Source organism: Pelodiscus sinensis, chromosome 24 (genome assembly GCF_052426305.1).
Source record: "Pelodiscus sinensis isolate ZL-2025 chromosome 24, ASM5242630v1, whole genome shotgun sequence".
NCBI lineage: Eukaryota > Metazoa > Chordata > Testudines > Trionychidae > Pelodiscus > Pelodiscus sinensis.
Genome location: NC_143075.1, coordinates 8,579,733 through 8,601,810, shown reverse-complemented (window position 1 = coordinate 8,601,810; position 22,078 = coordinate 8,579,733). Strand labels below are relative to the sequence as shown.

General features: G+C 51.3%; 1 protein-coding gene across 4 annotated transcripts in view; it reads right to left on the bottom strand.

Moving 5' to 3' along the window:
- Positions 1-238: 238 nt before the first annotated feature.
- Positions 239-22,078, bottom strand: part of LOC102450495 (uncharacterized) — a 91,803-nt gene continuing 69,963 nt past the window's right edge. Inside the window, exons 12-14 of one of the 4 annotated variants that reach the window (XM_006124659.5) lie at positions 20,159-20,326; positions 14,385-14,469; positions 242-7,442 (exon numbers count right to left, since the gene is read on the bottom strand). In XM_006124659.5, the coding sequence (XP_006124721.3) occupies positions 14,392-14,469; positions 20,159-20,326 (246 nt within the window). In that variant the 3' untranslated portion in view covers positions 242-7,442; positions 14,385-14,391. Of the gene's footprint in view, positions 7,443-14,384; positions 14,470-20,158; positions 20,327-22,078 lie in introns of all 4 variants that reach the window. The other 3 variants (XM_006124658.3, XM_075906715.2, XM_075906714.2) reach the window with 3 other exon arrangements.

The window sequence follows — 22,078 nt, the reverse complement described above, 5'->3', positions numbered from 1 at the left end:
CTTCTTGCGGAAATACTGTGCTGCTCCCGTTCAGACAAAAGTCCTTTTGCGCAAAGCTTTTGCGCAAGAGGGCCAGTGTAGACAGCTCAGATTTGTTTTGCACAAAAAAGCCCCGATCGCGAAAATGGCAATTGGGGCTTTTTTGCGCAAAAGCGCGTCTAGATTGGCACGGACGCTTTTTCGCAAAAAGTGCTTTTGCGGAAAAGCGTCCGTGCCAATCTAGACGCTCTTTTCTGCAAATGCTTTTAACGGAAAACTCCTCCGTTAAAAGCATTTGCGGAAAATCATGCCAGTCTAGACGTAGCCATAGTGAATGGTACAGGTACTTAGGCTGCACAAAGAATCCCTTTCAAAGCACGGAGGCTGCTCACTAAGGCTTCGGAAGGACAATATTGGGCTGCAGGGTTGTTAGAAATGTTAGTCAGCAAGAGCCTTTAGAGACCCCTGAATGCAGAATCAGATGATGGTGAATTTGGAAAGAGTACCAGGAAATGGTCTCCAGTTATTTACAATTTCTGTATACCGAGGCATGACGACACAGTTGTTTCCTCTCTGAATCCTAGAGCAGTCTATTCATGGTTACTGTGGTAGCCAGTTCTGAAACTCAGAGCATCATAGATATTTGGGGGGGGGGGGGGTCTTCCAGCTGGGATAAATTTCCTTTCAGAACATTTTCACTGACCTTCGGTATGCAGCTCCTCTAGCTAAACTTTCAGTTGCACATGTTGCTGTGAGTTCATATCCGTTTCAAGGGGAGAACATGCTGTGCTGCAGTAGGTAATAGGGCCTCTGAACTGACTCCATCTGTGAGCAATGTTCGTGCTAATTTTCCCCCATCTCTGTACAGAATAAATTTTGTTCTATGCACTAAGGCATGTGTGGATGTGCACCACCCATAGAAACACATGCTGCTTACTGTGGGTGTTCTGCTAATCAGCTGGGTGACACTGGAATCTCTCCTGGGTGGCTGTCCAAGTGTACAGTTTAGAGGGGACACTTCTTGTGAGCTCAGCTGGGAAAAAAGAGGGAAAGTTCACCAAGTATCACAATAACCTGTAACAACAAATGATGGGGAAAGGTGCAAAAGGTAAACAGCTGAAACGAGTCAACAAAAAAAGGGCTGCCTACTATAACTCAAGGACTGTGTCATGATCATGCCTGCTAAATAAGAAAAGCATAGGGCTGGAAATCAGTGATCCAAGATTGGTGTGTAAGAAATTAGGTGGACAAAGCAATGAGAGGATGGACTATTCCACCTTTTGCCCCATTTTGGCATCCATCCACTAGGAGAAAAGGGCCTAGATGCTGGTGGACTGAAAGATAGTAAAGCTCCCTCCTTCCTGTTCTATCATGGCTGCTGCCCGAGCCGTCTCCTGAGACCCAGGCTTCCACCGAGACATCAGTGGGCGTGTGTTGACTCAGATATCCTGGCCAGAAAGAGGAGTCCAGATTACTTCCTACCTTATTTATTTTCTACATTGACTGTATATTTTGCAATCTTGCTGTGGATCTGTGACCAGAAAGAGGCAGCTAAAAGCAATGTCCTAAACAGACCCATCACAGGAGAAATTTGCAACAAAGCTAATGAGACCATGTACTGTGCCTGTTTTTCTCCACCAGTGAGGTTGCAAGTGAAAGTCAAAAGTAAAGACAGAAGCTGCACTTAAGACTGTGACGTCCCATCAACCCTGAAATGGGCTTGGTTACAAGCTTCCTTTTGATCAAGCTTTGGAAGGGCTAGAAGGGGACTTGGTGGAATAATGCACGTGATTGGAATACTGGTATAGGAGGGTACAGCTGCTCAGGAAGGATAGGCAGGGGAAAAGGGAGGAGGTGTGTTGCCATATATATTAAAAATTGGAATTGAGGCTGAGGAGGACATAGGAAACAGACTTGTTGAGTCTCTGGGTTAGGTTAAAAGGGGCAAAACCCAAGGGTGATGTCATGGTAGGGGCAAGGGTCAACTGCAGACCACCTCACCAGGCAGAAGTGGATGAGGCTTTTTTTTTTAAACTACCAAAATCATCCAAAGCACAGGATTTGGTGGTGTTAGGGGACTTCCACTATCCAGACATCTGTTGGGAAAATAACAGCAGGGCACCGATTATCCAACAAGTCCTTGGACTGCATTAGAGACAATTTTTTATTCCAGAAGGGTTGAGAAAGCTACTGGAGAGAAGCTGTTCTAGATTTGATTTTTAACAAATAGGGAGGGAGTGGTGGGGAATTTGAAAGTGGAAGGCAGCTTGGCTGAAAGTGACCATGAAATCACAGAGTTCACAATTTTAAGGAATGGTAGGAGAGAGGACAGCAAAATAAAGACAATGGATTTCAGGAAGGCAGACTTTAGTAAACTCAGAGAGCTGGTAGGTAAGGTTCTCACAGGAAGCAAGACTAAGAGGAAAAATAATTGTTGACAGTTGCAGTTTTTCCAAAGGGGCATTATTAAGGGCCCAAGAGCAAACTATTCCTCTGCAAAGGAAAGATAGAAAATGTGGCCAAGACCACCTTGGCTTATCCAGGAGATCTAAAATGTTGTACTTGTGTTTATTTACTAGCACTTCACGTTCTTGCAGAGATCTTATCCTACCTCTGGCATCCGTTTGCATCTCTTGTCCTAGTACGCATGCACTTATCTGACGTGGTTAAAGCTGAGTCACCTGCCCATAGGCTGCAGAGCAACAGCAGAGGCTCTCACCTGGCTTTCCAGTCAGGAGGCATAATAAATTCATGTCTTGCTAAACACTTGCCTGGAAGAACCAGGCCCATGGTTTCTCCTAAGTTCTCCATCCTGAAGAGCCCTGCTCACAAGACATACTGGCTACGTCTAGACGATCGCAGCTGTAAGGTGCGCAGCACGCCGGAGTCGGGGCCACGCATGCACTGTGCGCCCGGGGCGCAGGAATGGCTCGAGCCGGCCCTAGTTGGCAGTCATTCAGACATTTTGGTTCCAGGTCTCCCAAGGATCACAACATCAGCACAATGCTGTGTAGATTTTAGACTCACACCTGGGTTTGATAGACAGGCCATAGGGAGGGGATACTTACGTTCCAGCCGAGGCCAAACACACAGTGGCTGGGTGTTAAATGCATTCTCTTGGCACAGAGCCTTGCATTTAGGGCTGAGTTGCTATAGTCCCTCCGAGTCATAATGTCAAAGATTACTCATCATTGACATACAGGAGCAGGGAATTAGCCTCCACATTTAGATTCCCCCTGCAGCATCTCTCTGAACAGCAAACCGGTCTTATCACTACTAAGAGTTTGTTTCCAGTGCTTAGTCCAGCCTGTACCTACTCCCGCCATCTGGACGTCAGAAGGAGAACATGGACAGCACTGGGGGTGAATGAGGGGAGAAATGCAGTTCAGTAAGACGCTGGCTGCATTACTCATCTCACGAGGCCCACGCGGGAATTAAACTGTCGCACCAGGGACCCGCCGAGTCACTCTGATCCTATTGTTGTTTGTGGAGCAATGATGGCTCCAGGGCCCAGCTGAGAATCAGGGATGTTTCTGACTAGGATGTAGCTGGGCAGACACATTCTCCTCTGATTCATCTATTTATAGCAGGCAGCAGAGACAGAATTGTCTTGCTTCGTACGGCAGGGCTCGGAGAACGCAGCGCGTAGGCACACTATTAACTGTTTCAGCTAAGTCCCTCCACAGCATGCCTGCTCCTCTGCAGTTTACAGAGCATGACGTGGCTTCCAGAGCGAGAACACACCGGAGGCAGCCATGGAGCCTGGCTAAAGGGACAAACTGGGGTAAGAGTCTGTCTGACGAGCGGCAAGAAATTTGCCGTACTGTCCCTTGCCTCTTTGCCGAAGTTGGCAACTAAGGTACCAGTGAGTGCCTATTGCAATATGGATAACTGGCCACTAGGCCCCAGCTGAAAACCTTTATACGGCGTTTTTGTCATTCCAAACTATTAATACGGGTGGCCTGAGTTCTGAATGCTCAACTCCCCTCTCTCTTTAAAACAGCTGCATAGATCAATGAGTTTGAGTTCTACAAGCAGATTTGGGAACAATACTTACTTTTTTTTTTTAAAGAATTGCTCTGATTAGGCATGTAAATCAAGGGGGAAAATCCCAATAACCCAGAGGCCAGTTAAAGTGTCACTTAGGCTATGTCAACACTGCACAGTTATTTCGGAATAAGATATTCCGTAACAGTTATTCCAAAATAGCACGTCTACACTGCAGGGAAGGCTCAAAATTAGTCTGAGGCAGGCTTCCCTAACGCAGATGTTCTATCTCTATTTAGAGCCCCAGGAGGAGTAACTTAGATTGGCCCTAGTGAGGGGCTATTTCGAAATAGAAGTGAAGCATCTATACCTGCCTTATTTCAAAAACTATTTTGGAATAGACGTTATTCTTCGTAGAATGAGGTTTATAGAAGTTGGAATAAGCCGTCCATTATTTTGAAATTATTTTGAAATAACAGAATTGTTGTGTAGACATTCACATTATTTCAGATTAACAGCTGTTATTCCGAAATAACCTTGCAGTGTAGATATACCTTAGTGGGCAACTGAACAGCTCCTGGCGGTAGGTCTCTGACCCAAGGCAGGAAAAAGGGAAGTATTAAAACCACGTCATCTTTCCAGGAACTTCTGGCTGTTTGTCATTTGACTAAGAGGAATAGCAGCTATTTTGACAGAGCAAACAAACACACACAGGAAATAGGATTTCTAAAGCCATTTGTGATGGGGTGGACCAGGCCTGAGACTCCACTGCTGGAGGCCTTGTGGTCCTGCCACACCCTGCCCAGAAAGACTACAGAGAAGTCCTCCTAGGAGGCTAGAATGGCTGCAGGGGAATAGGCCAATCAGGGGCCAGGAAGGTCTATAAAAGACACTAAGGAACATAGCACCAGGCAGTGTCTTTGGTGCCTTCAAGGTACACAGACCAGGAGACTGGCAGATAGACGCAGCAGCACCACCACTACCACCACTACCAGCTCACTGGGGATTAATGAACTATGTTGGGACTGTGAGGGAAAGTCCTGAGGCAAGGGTGAGTACGCTACCTCCAGGAAGGGAAGCCCTGGGGGTACTACTCTTCAGGGTGAGGGAACCGACTGAGGGACACTAGCAGAGGGCATCAGGATGGGCCTGTTAGAGGTGTACCCAGAAGGGGTTTGTGACTCACACAGGGTGTACCTTGTCTGGAGGGCTGAGTTGCCAAAGAGGTTTCAGGTGCATGCATTCGGCCACAAGGCGCTCACGAGAGGGGAGTGCCACCCCATTATGTCACTGTAAAGGTCAAATTCTACTCACATTTATGCAACGACTTGGCAATGAGTGGGGCTACGTGAGCTTAACAGAACAGAATGTAGCTGCCCCAGGGGTACAGAACCTGGCTGCAGAGGGTATAATGGCCGCCCTCTCAGCTGACACACCGGAGACAGAACTGGGCATTTCCAGAGCTCAAAGCCTGAGCCGCCACGACCACGTGTGCTAAAGACTCAGGGCGTTTTAGCTGGTGGCTGTAACCACTCACATCCTCTGTGGGTTGGCAGAAAGGGGGCTCTGGGCAGGATGCAGATGTGCTTGTGCTTTGGGAATGGGAAGACCCCAGTGGCATCGCTGCTGGCTCCAGAAGTTCTGAATAGCACTGGCAGAACTGTGCTGGTCCCAAGGGGCATGTCCTGGTACAGCCTGCTCTAAAAATCAATCAATCCAAGAGCAATGCCAGGGCTTCACAGCAAGCAAGTGCCCGCTGACCAATCCAAAGCAGGCACCTGGGGAGTGACTGGCCCTTAACTCCCCGAGAACACACTCCCAGGGACTGGTTGTGAAGGCCAAGACTAACAGGATTCAAAGGGACCCCTCTGCCATGAATTTATCTATCAATTGCTATTAGCCAGGCTGGGCAGGGATACAAACCGGGCCCTGAAACGTCCCGAGCCTCTGTTTGCATTAAACTGGGAATGGGGGACGGGCTGGATCACTTGATTCCCTCTTCTGTTCGTTTCCTCTGGTCACTGTGGGAAGACAAGACACTGGGCTAGATGGACCTTTGGGCTGTGCTTATGTTCAGCTGCTCCCTAGCAGGGTGTTTTGGAACACACCTTGCTGTATTATTGCTGAGGGCCGGTAGCACTGTTAAGGGGATACTTCCATGGGGATGGCCCAGAAGAGAGGGAAAGATGGTTTACAAGCGCCAGGGTTAGCACTGTGTGCTGTAGTCAAACTGCTGACTTTTCCCATCTCCCCTCCATGCTTCCTTCCAAACAAGATACCAGAGTGCTCACACCAGCCAAGAGTGACAGCTACGCACTTGCTGCAGAAGTACGTCCTACTCGGACCCCATGAGTCTCTCTGCTCAGTACGACTCACTGCTGTTCCTTCGCCCTAGCTGCTGCCTCCCACAAGCATTTCATCGGGAGCTGGGGGATGCCAGGTTGGACGGATCCATGGGAAGAACCCAGCTGCTGGTAACGTTTGGCAGCTGCTCAGTGTAAAATAGCTGCTGCCTCTTTCCTTTGCCAGAGATTTATCAATGCTGCATTCAACACAACTGCACACTGTGGTCAGGGGACAGATGAATCTGCTCCGAGTGTCTATTTTACTATAAACTCTCCCCCACTCCTAGCCACCCACCCACGGTCCCCAGGTGGGTCAGGCTCCCAGAAATCTACCAAGCTCTTTGCCTCTCACCTGTAAAGTTCTGTTTCAGTTTCCACTTGGGGCTCTGGCTGGTCGGTTGCTGATGGACCCCAAGTGTCTCAAGGACCAGAACGCTTTTTTGGGGCTAATAATGCCGGCTCCGGCTGGGGATTTGCAGCAGGTGGCACGATCCAAGAGAACAGACAGACGCCGTTTCAAAGAAGCACCATTAGCAAAAGGACTTATAAAGAGATTCCTTTGTATTAGAGACCAGTCAAAACAGTCCAGGGCAACAGCCCGGGCCAGTGTAACTACTGGTGTTTCATAGTTCTGCAAACACCTGCCCCTCCCCTGCCCCAAGAAGTAAAAAAAAAATAAAAATAAAAATAAAAATAAAAAAATCCATCTCGAACAGGGAAGTGGGAAATAATAAAAGGGGGGGGGGAATCAATAAGCTCCCTCTTCCCCCTCGAGAGAAGCAGCAGGATGTGGCCCTGTCGGGGGGTCAGAGAGCACTTCTGCTTTCTACACCAGGATCACTGCACCGAGGACACAAACACGATGCACATTTGGAAGCGGCCTGCGTGGGGGCTGGCTACTTGCTCCTCTGCGCTGCCAGGCTCTCCGCCTTCGCAAGTTCAGACTGGATCCACATCTCGAGGAATTTCCTGCAACTCCTCCCCCCACCCGCCGTAACGCTCCGCTCTCCTCCCAGGCGCCCTGCACAGCTGGCATCCTCAGTAGTAATCATCCTTCTTGCCCGGGATGTCCTTGTGCTCCTGCACTAGCTCCAGGTCATCATTATCGTCCACCTCCCCTCCATGATCCTCCTGTTTGCAGGGAGAAAGGAGAGACAGGGAAATCAACACTGAACAGGAAGCAAGAGCCAAGCACGCACAAGCAAGGGATCTCCAGTTAATGTGGGCTGGGAGCCAGGAGATTCCTAACCCTGCCACAGCCTTCCGTGGTGACCTTGGGCAAGTCACTGAAAGGCTCTGCCCCTCCATTCTCCAGCCGTTAAATGGGGATGACCATCCTTCCTCCTTCTCACCTGGTGTCTTGGCAAGTCAGCTTGCATGTCAGCTCCCTGGGGCAAGGACCATGCCTTAGGCCTGGGTTACGCTAGAAAACTAGGTTGGTTTAATGACATTGGTCAGGGATGTGAAATATCCACCTCCATGACTGGTGGTGGTAAGCCAAACTAAGTTCCCATGTAGACAGCGCTACCTCTTGGTGGTGAGGTGGATTTCCTATCCCGATGGAAGAACCCCTCCACTCCTGCCAGCATAGGTAGTGTCCATGCTAAAGCACGATTGTGGTGCAGCTGCAGGCAGCATTTTAAGTGGAGGCAAGCCCTTAGTGTGTGTTTGGCCATGTCTAGATGAACGAGAAGATCGATGTTGCGGCAGTCAATCTGGCATTCGATTTAGTGGGTCTAGTAAAGACCCGCTATATCGAATGCAGAGGATATCCCCGTCGACACCAGTACTCCTCGATTTGCGAGGAGTAAGGGAAGTTGATGGGAGACTTCCCGCTGGGAAGCTGGTGCAAAATATCAAATTAAGGACCAATTAACATAGCTGGAGTTGCATATCTTAATTCGAACTTCCTGGTAAATACAGACATGGCTTTTGTGCAGGGTCTAGCTCCCTGGGGCCCTGATCTCAGGGCATGTCAACATGAATCAATACTTTGGACTCTGGGGAATGCCAGGGACGTTAATTAGCCGTTTAGCTGTAATTCACAGCCAGTTAACATCCTCCCTTAACCGTGTGTATCAGAGCAGATGCGAACTGACTCAAGTTCTCCTATTTTTCAAGGACTACTTTGGATGATTTCAGTTCACACAGGTGGTGTATACAAGATGGTATATTCTGGGAGTCGGGGAAAGGGTGCGAGCCAGGCATACTCCCAGGGTGTTGATTGACTGTGATGTACAGTTAATTGGCCAATGAGCACCCTGCCTTTCAATGCCTTTACGTGGCATCTTTAAGTGCCATCTATAATTCAAAGGCATACCCCTCCAGGCGTAGAGGAAATGTATCCCCCTTTAAGGGTGCAAGCCACATAAAACAATTTGCAACGCCTGCCACCACAAGGTCCTCCCTTTCAGGTAGGCACAAGCATTTGAATTTGCTGGTGGGTCTTCCTGAGATGCCAGACACCCGCTGGTTGGTTCACAGCCAACTATGGCATGGATGCGCAGCCACCACTGCAGCCTACAAGCAAACAGGGGTAACTGACTCAGGGGCACCTGAACTACTCCGAGATCGGCATTCAACATTCACAGAGATGTTCCCAGGGCCTCTTGAGCTCAGCAGCCTTTGGGCTGGCCCCTGAGGCCCCGGAAGCCCAGGGTTCCCGGAGCCAGCTGTGTTGGAGCTATTAGCCTGCGGGAGCACCGTGTTCTGCCCTGCAGAGCGCACCAGCCTGTGGGCTCAGATCGGTACTGAACAGGAGGCAGGTTGGGGAGAGACAGGCACAGCTTGACACTGTCTCAGTAAGACACCAAAGCTGGCCCCGACATGCAGTTAAAAGCCTTTTGCTGAGGCCTGAGGTGCCTTGCTTCTTTGCGAGGCCCTGGGACAGCCCCTGCCAGCAGCCCACACAGGGAACAAGCAAGACTGGCTTCCTCCCCTGGGAACCAAGGGTGGGCCAAGGTGGATTTTTATTGCCAACAAGGCTCACCAGCAGCCTGGTCTTGCTTCACCTGTTCTCTCTCTCTCCTTGCCAGTTTCTAGGAGACAGGCCACCTGCGGGCTCTGCTGTCACCTGCTCCCCACCCCCTCCAGCTTCACTGACTCAGCCGGCCCAGTTTACTCTCGGGCCCAGTTCCCAGCAAGCAAATTCAGCCGTTAAACTAGCCAAATGTGCTTCCAGACCTCTCCCAAGTCTCAGATCCCTGCCCGCGCAGGCCAGACGGCAGGAGGCCGCTCAAATCGGGTACAAAGCCCAGCTCAGGCTCACGGGCTGTGGAAAGGTTCCACTCCAGATCTGCTGCCTAGAGGCGACTGGGACGGACTTCCAGGAAACACGCGAACTCAGGGACTTCCAAAGCTCTCTGTGGGGCCAACACCTTCACAGAGATCCTGTTGGGGACTCTTCCCCTGCCATTTCCTGCCCCCCATTCACCATCACAGAACATCCCCGTGGCAACGACAGCACCCGCTTACGTGGAAAAATAACCCGCTGTAATGCAAGTCAGTGGCTGGAATCGAAGACAAGGAATCGGCATTGGGAGGACTCCCATGACTAGCAGCTCCATGGACCATGTGGTGTGGGAAGCACCATTTCTGAGTTCCACAGCTCCATCCTCACCAAACACTGAGGCTACGTCTACACTGCCTTTTCTTGCGCAAAAAGACATGCAAATGAGGCAGAGCGTGGAATATAGCCACGCCTCATTTGCATAATTAATGAGGTCCATAAAAGGCTATTAGCCAGGGGATAAAATGGTGTCCTTGGCCTCGGTCTGTCAGAGGCTGGAGAGGGATGGCAGGAGACAAATCGCTTGATCATTGTCTTTGGTCCACCCTCTCTGGGGCACCTGGTGCTGGCCACTGTCGGTAGACAGGATACTGGGCTAGAAGGACCTTTGGTCTGACCCAGTACGGCTGTTCTTATGTTCTTATGAGGCTCTGTTTTTTGCGCAAGAGGCTTTTGTGCAAGAGCCGTTCTTTGTGAAAAAAGTGGAAGAAGAGCTCTTGCACAAGAGGAGGTTTTTGCGCAAAAGCCTCTTGTGCAAAAACAGAGCCTCATCAATTATGCAAATGAGGCACCGTGGTATTCCAGGCTTTGCCTCATTTGCATATTTTTTGTGCAAGAGAGCGCAATGTGACGTAGCCTGACCTAGTGTCATTGCAGACCCGCCCATGGGGCTAGAGATTGCGACGGCAAACACTAACCACAAAGGGAGTAAGTTCCCGGCGAACGAACAGCCAGGTTTTTAGAGGACGGAGGGGAGTTCTCCTAAGAGCCCAAGGACCCCGAGAGAGAGGCAGGCTTCACACCACACAAGCCCACAGGAAAAGCTTCCTAAAGCCGTGCGGTCCATTACAACGGGCAGGCGTAGAAAGGAGGCCAGGACCTAGTGCCGTCCTTTGGATTTATGGGGCCCTGCTCAGTGCTATTCAACTGGTGCCCAACCACTCATTTTGGTTCAGTCTTTCAGCATTTGCTCAGTTATGTCAATTTTGAGGCCTGTACTTGATTTGGTGATTGTCTGTTTTCTGTTTGGTTTATGAGAAGCAATCCCATTCCAGGCACATCCCATTGTCCTGGCACAACCAAACCCTTACATTGCTTTATGTTATAAGAGGAAGCTGCATACTGAATTTGGTGGCCCTAGCTCTTAGTTTAGGAGAAGTTCTTATCAGACAGACAAACTTTCTAAAATATATAGTAGATCATTATATGCATTACCGCAGAAAGAACCACCAAACACTTATTTCTAAAAGTCTCAAATAAAAATAACCTCTCACTTTTCCATTCCTGGCTCTGCCGCTGGGCTAAAGGGCAAGCAAGTCACTTCTCCTCCAAGTGCCTCAGTTTCCCCTTCTGTAAAATGAAGCTAACGATATTGACCCCCTTGCAAGGCTCTTTGAGAGCTATAAAAGCAAAGGGATGGTGCTGCTGTTATTTGCGGAGGCTCAACTCCTGATTTTCCTGAATGGTTGAGATTGGCCACATGGCAGCTAATGGCACAAATGGAGGAATGTCAATGCGATTCTTCCGATTCCTTTAGTCTGAATATCCCAGTGTATCCATGGGAAGAGAAGGGAAGGAATGAGCTAAATGAAACAAATACAAACAAACTCTCCATGGCAGGGACATGCGCAAGAGAGATGACATAGCCCAGTGATAGAAACGTATCTGGGAGACCAGCCAGTGTTTAAGTGGCAGGGGAGGGGAGAGAAGCAGAACTAAGGGTCACAGATCTGGCCTTAAAACTCCAAAAAAACATTGACTCAAGTTGGGATGCTGAGGGGTGAACGTCAGATTTTACCAAACCTGCTTCTCCCAGGTTATGACAGACATCACCTCATTTGCCAGACCACGGTAAGCCCTGAAAATGCACCACAACCCCGTTGGCCTAACCTGTCCCGAAGTGAGTGAAGACTGAGAACGAGGGTCCTGATTTTCCAGAGGGCAGGTGCTCCCAGGAGTGGTCAGAGGCCAGCTGCGGCAGCTGGCACCCCAGGCGGAAGGCGTGATCGGCACCCCCGCCTGCACGGCCGTCAATGGTCATGACGTCATCATCGGGCACCCGGGCCAGCGGCGCCCTAGGCAACTGCCGAGTTTGCCTAGGCTCATGGGCCAACCCTGGGTGCTCCACACGAACTGGAAATCAGGCCCCTTTTACAGCTCTCTCAAATTGGGCCCCCAAGATCACAAGTCACTTGTGAAACCGCAGGCACATCAGGAAGAGCGGCTGTTCTGGCTGTGCAGTGGCTCACTCAGACCCCGCAGCGTTGTGTTGTTCACACACGTTAACAGTGTGCTTACGCCCCGTTGACTTATGTACGTGCTTGAGCGTTTTGCTGAATCAGGACCTTCCTGGCCCGAGGCGTGAAATCCAATCACCCAAGGATCTCAGCCTGCATAGCAACAAGCCATTGTTAACCCATGATCAAGCATTGCTAAGAGCAAGGTAAAAGCTTTCCTCGCTACGCCAGCATTCCCGGAAGGAGCCCTGGGACCCCCAGTTCTGCCTGCAGAAGAGTTAACAAGCAGCAGCTGAAGACAGGTAATCTCGCCAGCTGGAAAGCAGGCAGAAGCCCACAGGGGATGGTTTCTGTTGGAGGCACTTATCTCTCGTCTATTATTAATAACCCAGAACAGACAGAGCTGCCCTTCTGCAAAAGGCAGAGACACACTGAGGAGGAAGGGGATCATCTCAGCTTCTAAAATCAGACAACTGAAACCAAAGCAGGAGTCTCAGCCATTTTAGGAGGCACGATTAGGCTCCAACATGATTAGGAGGCTGGAGCACATGACCTATAAGGAGAGACTGAGGGATTTGGGTTTGCTTAGTCTGCAGAAGAGCAAAGTGAGGGGGGATTTGATAGCAGCCTTCAACTTCCTGAAGGGAGGTTCCAAAGAGGATGGAGAGAGGCTGCTCTCAGTAGTGACGGATGGCAGAACGAGGAGCAATGGGCTCAAGTTCCAATGGAGGAGGTCTAGGTTGGATATCAAGAAAAACTATTTCCCTAGGCGGGTGGGGAAGCACTGGGATGGGTTCCCGAGGGAGGTGGAATCTCCATCCCTAGAGGGTTTTAAGGTCTCAGCTTGACAAAGCCCTGGCTGGGATGATTTAGTTGGTGCTGGTCCTGCTTTGGGCAGGGGGCTGGACTCGATGCCTCCTGAGGTCCCTTCCAGCTCTATGATCCTTCTGGAGATTAAACTACCAGGTGTGATCAGGGTGGGAAAGCCAGGCTAACTCAGGGTGGGGAAGGGAGGGGGGTGTCCGAACAGCATGGGGGCATCTGCATGACCTCAGTGCCTTGGAACAGCTTGCGTACGTCATTACGGATGGGGCGGAGAGGGGCAAGAGGAGGCTTAGCCAAAGCCTTGTCCATGGTATTTATTGTTCAGGGCTGGTGCACCAGCTGCTCTAACTGAAGAGAAGGCGCGCGGGGGGCGTGCCGAGCGCCACTGAAAAGAAGGTCTTGTGCCCCCATCATGCTACTATCTGAGGGGCCCCCCCTGGGATCAGGGCCCATTCCGTTAGGTGTTGCACAACCACATGGGATGACAGTGCCGCTTCACTCCTCTGCAGCGCTTTCCATTTTGTAAGCCGCCGCAAATATTTCAAGATTAGGCTCATTTTATATATGGGGAAACTGAGGCACCAAGCGGGACCGTGACTTGCCCAAGGTCCCCCTATAGTCCAGTGGCAGGGCCAGGAATGGAACCTTTGCTGAATCTCAGGCCAGTGCTCTGGCCACTAGATCATGGAATGGCACGGTCCTCCCATCCCGAAGCGCTAACAGGGACAGGCAGCCTCACTCCTACTCTTAGCAGGTTTTGGGATTTCCCTGAACAGCTGCCCCAATGCACAGGTCTGCCCAACCACTGCACCAGGCTCAGCTCCTGATCTCAACCACAGCCGCTTGGGGGACCCTATTTCCCTGTGGTGAACACAGGACAGCTGGTAAAATTCCTCCTAGTCAAGCAAGTTCAACAGGAATCAATCAATTATACAAACATTCAAATAAATGTCAAGTTACAAAGAAATACCATGTAGTCAGGTTGTTTTTCTTTCCCTTAAGATTTTAGGGTTCAAACGAGGAGGGGGGACCCCCACATACACCTCTCTCACACAGGGGCATGTCTGACTGTCCCAGCCCTTCCTGCCTGCACATTCTGCCCCCCAGAACGGACCTGCCTCTCCTAGTATTTGGCATAGCGTCTTCCTGGGGTGGGACATGCAGGGTCCCCAGATTTCTGCCAGGGTTCACACCAAGCAGTGGCCAGCAGCAGCCTTTTGGCATATGTGGGAAGGGAAGGACAGGAGCTACAAGGGAGGGGCGGGGCAGGGTGGGGCAGGGGAGAGATGATCCGGCTGAGCTCATCACTCCCAGCCCCATTGTCAGCCATGGGCATCCCCTCACACACTCACCACTGGTGGGTGAGCAGCTGGTGAGCAGGACACTTTTGTGGGGGGAGAAGGAAGGGAAGCAGGGACCCCTGCAGGAGGGCTTAAATATGGGACTGTCCCGTCTGGCCACCCTACCCCCCAACCCCACGCCAGAAAGGAAATGAAGAGGAACCTCAATCTCATACTATTTCTTGCTCCTGATCTTCTTGGTAGTCGTCCATGGGCTCTTCCCTGGCTTTGTCTGGCCCAGCGACACCCTGGGAACACAGGAGAGCAGAGGTTGCTAGGTCAGCCTGGTTAAATACTCTCAGAATCACCCTCCCCCCCCAGCCCAAATTCAACCCTCCCAGAGCGGCAAAGCAGCTTTGGAGAACCGGACTTTCATGCATTGGAGCCCCATGTCTGGAGACCCTGGAACACCAGAGGGGACCGCATGTCTGTGGGCGCTTGCCCCAACTCGACACCTGTCCCCTTTATCCTGCAGGCAGCCAGGGGAGCAGATGGAAGCAGCCCAGCTGTTTCCCAGCAGCCCCCTCCCTTCCCGTCTGCCTGGCGGGGGCTGTGCATGGGAGCGCGCTCACAGCAGGACCAGCACCGTGTCAGAGCTCTGCACGGGTGTGCAGGGGTCACTCCGGGTCGGACAGTCCCTACAGACAGTGGGAGAGTGGGCCGCGCTGCTTCGGCTGAGCCACCAGCCCAAGAGCCAGGGGAGGGACCAACCCCAAAGCGTTCTGGGCTCTAGGGGACTGCAGGGAGAGCAGCGTCACCAGCCCCCATGCCCCAATCACACTGGCAAAGCCCAGTCCCCTTCCAGCCAGGAGCCCACCGCGAAGCAAATCCGTCCTCCTGCCCGCAGCAGAAACCGTTTGTTCAAGTTGCTTCCCATTGAAATGAGATGGCAGCTGCTTGGGAGGCAGGCTGAGAAAAGGAACAGCAACCCAGCCTTCCTGGTGCACGGAGGGCTGCGGGGCACCCACGCGCCCGAGGAAGCCAGGGGTTGAGCAGCTCGCACCGAGAAAGTCTCCGAACAGGAGAGAGGAGGGCAAGGGGGCGTGAAGGGGGGAGCACTCTGCTAGGGATGTGAACGCCTAGTCGCCTACCCCTGTCCCTTGCTGCCTCTATCAGAAAGAGGCAGCAAGGCTGGGGGAACAGGAGGAGGTACTTCAAAGCGGCAGTACCGTATGCAGCCCGGGCCCAGGCCCCTGGCTTCACACGGCGCTGCTGTTTTGAAATGCCACGTGTCCCCAGGCTGCATGCGGCATTTCAAAGCAGCAGCACCGCGTGCAGCCCGGGATCAGCTGGGGACTCCCCTGCTGACCCCGGGCTCCGTGCAGCGCTGCCACTTTGAAACACCGCTGCTGCTTTGAAATGCCGTGTAGAGCCTGACGCCAGGCTCCCCGCAGCCTTTCGAAGTGGCAGCGCCACATGGAGCCTGGGGTCAGCGGGGGAGTCCTCAGCTGATCCTGGCTCCAAGTGGTGCTTTGGCCTTTGAAGTATAGCAATGGCCGTAGAGCTGGTGCTACACTTCAAAGGCAGAGGCGCCCTATCGACTAATGTCAACGCAAAATGCATGGACTATTCAATTACTACATCCCTACTCTCTACACCCACCATAGCTCAGCTGGGCTCAATCAATGCAGCTTCTCTGACTCCAGGTAAGCGCCAGTGATTCACACCAGCTCAGGATCCAGCCCATGGCTGCTGCCTGTTAGCAGGCTAGCAGTGAAGGAGCCATGGGCTGGTGCAGGGCACCCTGGCCTTTCCCACTAAAACAGGGCATGGGCATGGTGAGAAAGGGTCCCTGGAGGAAGAAGTCACTGGATCATTCTCCTCCCCATAACAATGGCTGATGGCTCTCTGCCCACTTGGGAATATTCATCTTCCCTGGAGTCACGGGTTTGAATCCCAGTGCGATCAACTCAGCCGTTCACCATTCAGAGCGGCTGGGAGCAGTGTTACCTCTAATTTTTTCCATTCGTGTGCAGGATACATTTTGCTCTGTGCACTGAGGCACGTGTGGATGTGCACCACCCATAGAAACACATGCTGCTGCCTGTGGGCGCTCTGCTAATGAGCTGGACAGCATTAGAATCTCTCCAGGGTGGCCGCCCAAGCTAGGGATGCAAAATCCCATTTCATTGGCTAATTGATTAAACATATTGTTTAACCAGTTAACTGATTAAAGGGGCCTGAGCAAGGAGGCTGCTCCAACTGGAGCACCTCCTCCTCCCGCACCCCCCCCCCCCACACACACGTGCTGCCTGGATGGAGGATCCCTCCACACTAAAGGCAGGGGCTGCTCCAGTCTGGTGAAAGCAGCCCCTGTCCATGGTGGCCCTCTCCCTCCACCGGTTAACCTTAACCAGTACACCTCACCTGTTGAGGCTGAGGCTTACCAGTTAACCGGTTAACCCTTTACAGCCCTAGCCTAAGCACAGAGCTTACAGGGAACACTGGCTAGGAGGCAGCATAATCAAACAGCCATGGCACAGCTGGAAGCGATGGTACCCAGGTTTTATGCCCAGCTCATCCATTGAGTCAAAGGCTGGCCTTAGTGGCACCAGCTCAGGAGAGCACCAGGACTGGTATCGGGCAGGGGCAGGCTGCATGGCATCTGCCCTACCTGAGCCTGACCCTACCCATGGCAGCCCCAGAGTTGCAGATGATCAGAGCTGGTCGGGAGGCGGATTTTCTTGGAGCCTCTTGCTGGCGAGCAGGAAATAGTAACGCTTTTGATCTCCCTTGGGAAGGGCTCAGACAGGCTGATACAGCTTCTGATTGACAGGCCTTCACTCTGGCCCTCCCTCACCATTCAGCACCACCCCTCAGCCAGCAAGTGAACAGAGCTGTGAGCAAGCGGTCTGCTCCTGCCCAGAACTGCAAGGATGCATGCTGCCCGCCAGACTCACACCTGGCTACCCTTCCAAATACCCTCCCCCTCCACTGGGCCCCCTGGGGAGCTATTCACAGCTGCTCCAACACCAAACCCACCTGATCACCCAGGTCAGAAACAAAGCCAGGCACTGGACTAAGGTTTGTGGCATTCCCATGGTGGGAAGGAGCAGGGAGATCCAGCAAGAGAACAAGGAAGGAAAAGGGAAAACCAACAGACAAGGGGAGTGTTCTGTCCTCTGGTTAGTTCTGTCCTTGTCAATGCCCTATTTATGCAGCTCTGGCTGCTGCTGCATCTTAACACCGCACAAGAGATAGTAAGAAACCCGTGACAAGGGCCATTTGGAACATAACGGCGACAGCAAAGCTACAACTTCCTCCAAAGCTCAGGCCCCTCCCACTTCACCTACAGGAGAATCTGTTTCCTATGAGCACTATAGGCCTTATGACACACAGTCATGCCATTCTTGATTCCATCTAGTAGTTCATTCATAAGAAACTGACCAAGCTGACTAAGGAGTTTAAGTTTTCTTCCCAGAGGCGTGATAAGTTTGCGCACAGTCTCACCACCTGAGCTCTCAGGCCTTTCCTCATAAGGTACCCGTGCTCTGAACCTACAGCATGAGCAGCTCAGCCAAACCCAGGCAAAAACACGTAGTGAATGTACGAACTCTTTTCCCACTATGGGGCTGGAGGGTTTTATTCAGCAGATGCAAGTCTTTGCATCAATGTCTATTCTATGAGTCTGGAGGGGTTTTAGACTCGCTGCCGATTCTCGGTTTAGAGCCTGACAGATAAAATGCTGCTTTGAAAAACAAGTGAGATAGAGAATACTTGGCAGCCTGTCAAAACAAGCTAATATTTCCCTGCCGCAGAGCCCGCTCCAGGCAGCAAGAAGCGCTTTACAAAAGAAACAGCTTCCTTCTGCAGAGGGGCATCTCCGTGGAGGAGACCAACATCTCCCTCGCACAGCGTAACCTCCATCAGTCCACCATGGCCGCGGCCGCATCACAGGAACCACCAGGCTAGACCATGCAAAGTCCCTCTCGTTTGGTGTCTCTGACAATAGCTGCAACCAGCTGCTTCAGAGCAGCATGAGGTAGACAGTGAGGGGGATCCTGGATTCTAACTGCTCGAAGCTGGCGTAAGCCCCAGAGTGAAAGATTTAATCTCTTCAATTCATTGGTTGTCCTTAATTGTGACAAGCCAGGAAATTCCCCTATATGAGCCTGGTTACGTTCCCGGCCTTAACTTCATGGGACTAACCTATGGAACTCATGGCCACAGGGCTAGTGAGAAAGGATTTCCTTTCAAATGTTTCACCTTTTAATTGCACTGAGCGACTCCTGGCTCTTGTGCTGAGAGATGGAGAGACGTTACCGTTTCTAGACCCTGCATGTACTCAGAAGGGGGCGTATCGAGAGCCAAGGGCCCTCCCAGCTGTGCCAGCTATGACCTGAGGCTCTCTAACACATAGAGATGCCATGCGATGTGCCAGGATTCCCAGGTTTCAGCCTTCTTGGGGTTACACCTATTACCAGTGACTGCAAGAAGAATAATAAAATCCACCTTACAACCAGATTTCTCTTCTCCCCTTGAAGAATAAAGGGTTTGGGAGGCCCAGCTCCCCAAGTGGCACCAGACTGGGTAGAGGAGCAAGCGGGGTACATTCCATAATAGTTGGACAGAAAGGTGCTGCCATGCCAGCCTCATAGCCAGTAGGGGTATGTCTACACTGCAACCCTAGTTCGAACTAGGGTGGCTAATGTAGGCATTCGAACTTGCAAGTGAAGCCCGGGATTTAAATATCCTGGGCTTCATTTGCATGTTCCCGGGCGGGCGCCATTTTTAAATGCCCGGTAGTTTGAACGACCTGCCCGCAGCTACACGCGGCACGGACTAGGTAGTTCGAATTAAAGCTCCTAATTCGAACTACTGTTATTCCTCCTGCAAGGATATTTAAATCCCGGGCTTCATTTGCAAGTTTGAATGCCTACATTAGCCACCCTAGTTTGAACTAGGGTGGCAGTGTAGACATACCCTGGGAGAGTGAGAAACGAGGGCAGTTTGCTAGTGGCTCCTGGAAACTCAGTCAAAATTGTTCATGATCCAGCTGGGTCTCCAGTGCATAAACTGCCCAGAATCAGAGACATGATGAGGAGGAAGGGTTTAGAATGGCCACACTGGGTCAGACCGAAGGCCAGCCAGCCCAGTATTCTGTCTTCCAACAGTGGCCAATGCCAGATACTCCCAGAGGGAATTAACAGAAGAGGGAATCATCAAGCGATCCCTCCCATCATCCGTTCCTAGCTTCTGACAAACAGAGGCTAGGGACACCATCCCTGCCCATCCTGGCTAATAGCCACTGATGGACTTAACCTCCAGGAATTTATGTAGCTATTTTTTGGACCCTGTTAAAGTCCTGGTCTTCACAACATCCTCTGGCAAGGAGTTCCACAGGTTGACTGTGCACTATGTGAAGAAATGCTTCCCTTTGTTTTAATCTGCTACCTATTCATTTCATTTGGTAGCCCGTAGTTCTTATGTTATGGGAATAAGTAAATAACTTTTCCTCATTCACTTTCTCCACACCAATCATGATTTTTTAGACCTCTATCATATTCCCCCCTTAGTCTCCTCTTTTCTAAGCTGAAAAGTTCAGTCTCCTTAATCTCTCGTTGTTCCAAACCCCTCGTTTTTGTTGCTCTTTTCTGAACTTTTTCCAGTTGTAAAGTATCTTTTTTGAGATGAGGCGACCACATCTGCACGCAGTATTCAAGGTGTGGCATTTATACCGAGGCAATAAGATATACTCTGTCTTATTCTCCACCCCTTCCTTAAGGATTCTCAACATTCTGTCTGCTTTTTTGACTGCTGGGTTCTCTCACTGTCAGCCCATCCCAATGTAGCACAGGAGCTGGAAGAGTGCGTGTGTGAAAGTTTTCCTGGGGGCATGCATCCTCTCCCTCCTCCCAAGTGTAGGGCCAGGAACCCTGTTCATCTCTCCCCCACACTCCTCCCTGCAGAATTGGCTTCCCCCATCACATTAGTTACCTTCAGTGGCTTCTTCATCTCCTCTTTCACTAGCATGCTGGGTTCCTTGTATTTCTCTGTTCTCACTGCCTTCTCCTCAAACTCCGGCCTCTCCAGCTCAGCTTCCTCAAACTCATCTTCCCCTTGGTTATTGGGATCCTGAGCAGGGTCTCCTGCAGCATCAGGCATCTAGGTGAAGGAAGCCTCTTGTGAGCACCCAAGCAGTGACACATGCAACACACGGCAGCCAGGACAAGCCAGCTTTCTCCAGCGATTAAACCCAGGCCAATGAGGAGAAGCTACACTTGAGGATGGAGGAAAGAGGCCTTCCCACCTCTCTGCAGCAGTCCTTAGGCGTTCCCCCAGATCAGGGTCTCCTCAGGTGAGACTAAGAAATTCTGGCTAATGGTGGTGATGGGGCCTAAAAAGACCACGCCAAATCTTCTTTGCTTACCCCTTCCTTCTTTATTGCCCCCTTCACCAGGGTTCCCTCTCATTTTTCCCCATCCATGTGCAGAATAAAAATTGTTCTGTGCACCATGGTATGTGTGGATGTGCACCACCAATAGATACACATGCTGCCAGCTGTGAGCAGCATTTCAATCTTTTCTGGGTGGCCGCCCAAGCGCTCTGCTTACAGAGAACACTGCCCCTCACCCCACTTTCCACCCTGCTAAATCCCAAGGCACTGTGTATGTGCATCCTGTGAGTCTCCCCATCGGTCCAGCTACATTGGCAAATGAAGAAGCACCCAGCGGAAGTGAAGCCTTAACGAAGTGCTTAGGGAGTCATTGCCCGGACACACAGCAACCCAAGGAAGGAAACCACCTCACATCAGAAAGTTGGTTTGCCCAGAAGCAATTGGCAATAGGCACAATGACCTTAAATCAGTCCCCGGAAAGGAGGAAACTGCCCTGTGTTTAATCAAACCAGCCTCAGAGAGAAAGGAGTCACATTGACCTAAGCTCCAGTAGAGAGGGGCAGACACAGCTCCGAGGCTGGGGGAGATGCAGGACTCCTGCCTTATAGCAGATTGGTTAGAAACACATCCTGTTGCTGAAATAAAAGAATGAATGGGGAGGGAAGAGACACAGGGTCATCTCTTCTGCTTAATATCGGCCATCGTTTTGCTTTGGTGTTCTCCTCTGTAGGTCACCTGTGAAGAGTTTGTTTCCTCTAGTGGAGCTAGATTAGTGGGGGGGAGCAGAGGAATGTAACTAACCAGCTAGGTCCTCTCATCTAGGGAAGACAGAGACAGGAGAAAGTCTGTGCGCAAGACAAGCTTACGGATAAACTTGTGATGTCCCCCCCCACCTTCCCCAAGAACTTGCAGGCACCACGCTGGGCAAAAGGAAGTCAAGCAAGCTGGAGGTCCAAGGCCCTGCCAGTGTTATGGAGGCTAGGGAGAGGGAGGAATGGGAAGGGAAAGATCACATCTCTCTGAAGTCACTACACCTCCTTCTTCACTTAGGGGACCATGGGCTCTCTCCTCTAGTCTCTCTGAGCCAAGAGAAGGCCGATAATGGAGCTGCAGCGCTCCAGATGGACATGGATTATTTACATGGCGCGTCTCACCTTCAAAGCACTTTGCAAACCATCGAGCTAGCCCTACCACCATCATAAATGCTGGTCCGCGCATTGCTTCCCCCACAGCCCCACAGATAAAATTACGTGCCCACGTTTTCCCCTGCAATCTGAATAGATTTACAGATGGTTGAAACAACCTCCTTCTGCTAGGCCAGTGGTTCTCGGTCCCTTCCCATCCCTTTTCTACAACTGGCACCAGGATGTGAAGAAGCAGGTAACTGACTAATTGTGTAGTGGAGACAATCTGCATTAAGTACACGATTAGTCAATAAGGGGCCCCACTGCGGCTCTGTAGTTTAAATGTAGTAAAAGCTGGGCGGCTCTTACTACATTAAAAGGCAGAGTTGCAGCAGG